Source organism: Procambarus clarkii, chromosome 6 (genome assembly GCF_040958095.1).
Source record: "Procambarus clarkii isolate CNS0578487 chromosome 6, FALCON_Pclarkii_2.0, whole genome shotgun sequence".
Taxonomy (NCBI): domain Eukaryota; kingdom Metazoa; phylum Arthropoda; class Malacostraca; order Decapoda; family Cambaridae; genus Procambarus; species Procambarus clarkii.
The window spans coordinates 53431948-53437793 of record NC_091155.1 but is presented as its reverse complement, the minus strand read 5'-3'; the positions used below and the strand labels follow the sequence as shown (position 1 = coordinate 53437793).

Genomic DNA, 5846 nt, shown 5'->3' with positions numbered 1-5846 from the left:
TAGTGTGTGTGGTGTTGATGGGTCATACTAACTCTGCGGTAGTGTGTGTGTGTGTGTGTGTGGTGTTGATGGGTCATACTGAATCTGTGGTAGTGTGTACTCATCTAGTTGTACTCATCTAGTTCTGCTTGCGAGGGTTGAGCTTTGCCTCTTTGGTCCCGCCTCTCAAACGTCAATCAACTGGTGTTCAGATTCCTGAGCCTACTGGGTTCTATCATACCTATATATGAAACTGTGTATGGAGTCAGCCTACACCACATCACTTCCTAATGCATTCCATTTATTAACTACTCTGACACTGAAAAAATTATTTCTAACGTCTTTGTCCACCCTGTCCATTCCCCTGAGAATTTTGTAGGTGGTTATCATGTCTCCCTTTACTGCTCCGTTTTCCAGGGACGTGAGGTTCAGCTCCTTTAGCCTTTCCTCGAAGCTCATTCCTCTCAGTAACGGGACGAGTCTGGTGGCATACTTCTGAATCTTCTGTCACTTTGTCCAGTATTTAACTAGGTATGAACTCCAGGCTGGAGCTGCATGTTCCAGGATTGGTCTGACATAAGTGGTATACAGGGTCCTGAACGACTCCTTACACAAGTATCTAAAGGCAGTTCTTATGTTGGCAAACCTAGCATATGCCGCTGATGATATCCTTTTGATGTGGGCCTCTGGGGACAGGTTCGGTGTGATATCACCCCCCAGGTCTTTCGCTCTATTTGACTCTTGCAGGATTTCACCTCCCAGATGATACCGTGTGTTCAGCCTCCTGCTCCCTTCGCCTAATTTCATTACTTTACACTTTCCTGAGTTGAACTTTAGCAGCCATTTTCTAGACCATTCTTCCAGTTAGTCCAGGTCATCCTGTAGTCTCTGTGTGTGTGTGTGTGTGTGGTGTTGACGGGTCATGTTGACTGTGGTTGTGTGTGTGGTGTTGACGGGTCATAATGACTCTTAGGTAGTGTGTGTGTGGTGTTGACGGGTCATAATGACTCTTAGGTAGTGTGTGTGTGGTGTTGACGGGTCATAATGACTCTTAGGTAGTGTGTGTGTGGTGTTGACGGGTCATAATGACTCTTAGGTAGTGTGTGTGTGGTGTTGACGGGTCATACTAACTATGTGGTAGTGTGTGTGTGGTGTTGACGGGTCATACTGACTCTTAGGTAGTGTGTGTGTGGTGTTGACGGGTCATACTAACTATGTGGTAGTGTGTGTGTGGTGTTGACGGGTCATACTGACTCTGTGGTAGTGTGTGTGTGGTGTTGACGGGTCATAATGACTCTTAGGTAGTGTGTGTGTGGTGTTGACGGGTCATAATGACTCTTAGGTAGTGTGTGTGTGGTGTTGACGGGTCATACTGACTCTTAGGTAGTGTGTGTGTGGTGTTGACGGGTCATACTAACTATGTGGTAGTGTGTGTGTGGTGTTGACGGGTCATAATGACTCTTAGGTAGTGTGTGTGTGGTGTTGACGGGTCATAATGACTCTTAGGTAGTGTGTGTGTGGTGTTGACGGGTCATACTGACTCTTAGGTAGTGTGTGTGGCGTTGACAGTCATACTAACTCTGTGGTAGTGTGTGTGTGGTGTTGACGGGTCATACTGACTCTGTGGTAGTGTGTGTGGTGTTGATGGGTCATACTAACTCTGTGGTAGTGTGTGTGGTGTTGACGGGTCATACTGATTCTGTGGCAGTGTGTGTGGTGTTGATGGGTCCTACTGACTCTGTGGTAGTGTGTGTGGTGTTGACGGGTCATGCTGACTCCGTGGTAGTGTTTGTGTGTATGGTGTTGATGGGGGTCATACTGACTCTGAGGTAGTGTGTGTGGTGTTGACGGGTCATGCTGACTCCGTGGTAGTGTGTTGGGTATTGGCGGGTCATGCTGACTCTGTGGTAGTGTTTGTGTGTATGGTGTTGATGGGGGTCATACTGACTCTGTGGTAGTGTGTGTGGTGTTGACGGGTCATGCTGACTCTGTGGTAGTGTTTGTGTGTATGGTGTTGATGGGGGTCATACTGACTCTGAGGTAGTGTGTGTGGTGTTGACGGCTCATGCTGACACTGAGGTAGTGTGTGTGGTGTTGACGGGTCATGCTGACACTGAGGTAGTGTGTGTGGTGTTGACGGGTCATGCTGACACTGAGGTAGTGTGTGTGGTGTTGACGGGTCATGCTGACACTGAGGTAGTGTGTGTGGTGTTGACGGGTCATGCTTACACTGTGGTAGTGTGAGTGGTGTTGACGGGTCATGCTGACACTGAGGTAGTGTGTGTGGTGTTGACGGGTCATGCTGACACTGAGGTAGTGTGTGTGGTGTTGACGGGTCATGCTGACACTGAGGTAGTGTGTGTGGTGTTGACGGGTCATGCTGACACTGAGGTAGTGTGTGTGGTGTTGACGGGTCATGCTGACACTGAGGTAGTGTGTGTGGTGTTGACGGGTCATGCTGACACTGAGGTAGTGTGTGTGGTGTTGACGGGTCATGCTGACACTGAGGTAGTGTGTGTGGTGTTGACGGGTCATGCTGACACTGAGGTAGTGTGTGTGGTGTTGACGGGTCATGCTGACACTGAGGTAGTGTGTGTGGTGTTGACGGGTCATGCTGACACTGAGGTAGTGTGTGTGGTGTTGACGGGTCATGCTGACACTGAGGTAGTGTGTGTGGTGTTGACGGGTCATGCTGACACTGAGGTAGTGTGTGTGGTGTTGACGGGTCATGCTGACTCTGTGGTAGTGTGTGTGGTGTTGACGGGTCATCCTGACTCTGGTAGTGTGTGTTGTTAGGGATTTACTGGCAGTGATGGTGTGTTGACAAGTTTATAAAATCCTGATGAAGACAGAATAATGTTACTTGAGCTGAACATATTTAAATTAATCCATTCAAGGTCATGTACCCTCGGATATAGAATTAATTTTAATGTTACTTTCTTACAAATATATTTGTTGTTGTTACCCTTTGCAATGTAGAGATTATGCGTACTACTATATATTTACCTTTAACTAAGTGTATATACAGACAATAAGCCACAATAACGTAGCTGAATATTAAACACCAACTCCATACATATGAAAATACAGGAACTGAGCGTTCAGTCCATTTTTTACCACGATCATTAAGTAGTCGATGTAAGTCATAAATTTGTTTGTAATTTTCTTTCCAATATGTCTCCAGTCAAATGTAAGATTCAGGTTATTAAATTTGCCTTAATATTTCAGTTTTTGGTTTACGGGTGTAAATCTGCAGTCTAGCCAGCTATGTAACCAAGTGTGAAAATAATCATGTCAAGTGTTTTTATAATATTTATTAACATTGCTAAAATTTAAACTTGCATTGCTATTTGTATTTATTATTTTATAATGGGCATTGCAGTTTTGTGACATACAAGTCTAATGCATAATTATAATAACAAATATTCTTATTATTTTCTTGTATTAATGAACAGTGCATTTTTGTATGAACAAAACCAATATTATCATATATGAATAATGAAAACAATTTTTATAATAGTTTTGAAGAAGGTAAGAAGTGAGGAGTGGAGGGAAGCAGGCGAGGAAGGCAGCAGCTTGAGCCGGACGGCTGGTAGTGTGGTGTTGAGTTAGATGAGGTGGCAGTCGTCAGGGAAGTCTGAGGGCACGGGGGGCCAGAAGGAGGGGCCGCTGCTCAGGACACACTCACCAGACACCAGCTCCACCTCACACCCACGCTCTAGGTTCCCCCACCGACCACGGTAACCCAGGTAGTGTAGCTCTCCATCATACCTGCACACACACACACACATGTTACCCAAACGTACATGAGGAAATATATTAAACATCTTTTAACATCCGACAGTTCCAGCCTCGTTCCTCTGCCAGGTTAGTCCACTAAGGGGTCACCACAGCCCGTGATACTTGCAACTTGTTGTTCACAGTGGCTGGTTCCCAGAACAACAACAACAACAACAGAAAAAACAAGGATTTGGAATAGCTGGTTCATTACGCAAGTATAAATAGAGACCTGCTTGATGGGATGCTGGGAGTTCTACTCCCCCAAGCCCGGCTTCGGGCCAAGTTTAACTTGTGAGAGCTTGGTCCAGCAGGCTGTTGCTGTAGTGACTAGTATATAAATATACTAGTGACACTTTCACTAGTATATAAAGTATAGCTTTTGTTATATTACAGAATCATACATATTTACTAATACTCAACGTAACATTCTCTCAAGCACTTATAAATGAAACATAAAATTTAACACAAATAACACAAACTGATATTTTAATTAAGAGAAACATTTACACTAATAACAACAAATGCTAAACGTTATATACTAGTTATAGACATTGTTAAAGTACAGCCGGAAAAGTTTATCAAGGCAAAGGCAAATGGGTGGGCGGTGGGGGATGGACCTTCGACAAGCCGCCGGCTTCCTATTCTCGTCGAGGCCACTCGCGTTAATGGCTCTGAGGTAAACTCATTACATTGCTTTGAGTGGCCCACAAGCCCCCATATCCACCACAGCCCGGTTGGTCCGGCAGTTTTTGAAGAAAAAATTTAGTTTTTTCTTGAAGATGTCCACGGTTGTTCCGGCAATATTTCTCATACTCGCTGGGAGGATGTTGAACAACCGCGGACCTCTGATGCTCATACAGTGTTCTCTGATTGTGAAGAATTTATGGCACCACTGCTCTTCACTTGTTCTATTCTGCGTTGTCTTCCTTATCGTTCACTCCAGTATGTTATTTTACTGTGTATATTTGGGACCTGGTTCTCCAGCATTTTCCATGTGTTTTTTATTTCATATCTCTCACGTCTCCTTTCTAGTGAGTACATTTGGAGAGCTTTGAGACGAAATTATCCCAATAATTTAGGTGCTTTATCGTGTCTAGCTATGCTGCGCATGTTATCTGTATTCCCTCTATTTCAGCAATCTCTCCTGCTCTGAACGGGAAGTGAGTATCGAGCAGTACTCAAGACGGGACAGCACAAGTCTTTTATTTACTACATCCATTGTGATGGGATCCCTGGATTTGAAGGATCTCGTAATCCAACCAATCATTTTTTCTGGCTGACGCAATATTTGCTTGGTTATGCTCCCTAAACGCTAGGTCGTCAGACATCATTATTCCCAGATCCTTTACATGTTGCTTTCCTACTATGGGCAAACTTAATTGTGTTTTGTATCCTGTATTTTATTTAAGGTTCACATTTTTACCGTACCTGAGTACCTGAATATATCACATTAACATAAGTAATGGTAATATCTTCTCACAGACATAATAACATATGATAAAAATCCACATTTGTGTACTTGGGAAGTTTATGTAAGAATTTATACCAAATCTTTCGTCCTCTACTGAGTTCTTTGTCAAGGTCTGAGTGTGTGCTAAGGACGAGAATGTCATATCAACGTCTAATGAGGCTCGCACCCAGGAGAGTGCGAAAGATTTTGTGTAAATTCCTTACATAAATTTCACAAATACACAAGTGTTGTTTTCATCCATTGTTAAACATCATATTATTTTCTGCTGCACAGTAGAAAACTATATTAATATCTTCTTGTAGTTAGTTTATCAATGTTTTCAGCAGAGGAAATTTGCATGCTCATTTTTGTGTCGTCTACAAAGGATGATATGAAGCTGTGATTTGTATTTTTTCTATATCTGATATGAGAATAAGGAATAACAGTGGGGCAAGGACTGTACCCTAAGGGTACAGAGCTTTTAACTGCGCTTAGACGCGATTTTATTTGGTTGACTGTTACTCTGGGTTCTGTTCGACAGAAAATTGAATATCTACCTTTACCTGTTATTCCCATTGACTTAATTTTGTGTGCTATCACTCCATGTTCATATTATTATCAAATGCTTTGCGAAGTC

General features: G+C 43.3%; 1 protein-coding gene across 1 annotated transcript in view; it reads right to left on the bottom strand.

Moving 5' to 3' along the window:
* Positions 1–3278: 3278 nt before the first annotated feature.
* The window catches only part of LOC123754084 (uncharacterized), a 112427-nt gene continuing 109859 nt past the window's right edge, over positions 3279–5846 (bottom strand). Inside the window, exon 9 of the mRNA XM_045736243.2 lies at positions 3279–3750. Coding sequence (XP_045592199.2) covers positions 3588–3750 — 163 coding nt within the window. The 3' untranslated portion in view covers positions 3279–3587. The remainder of the gene's footprint in view (positions 3751–5846) is intronic.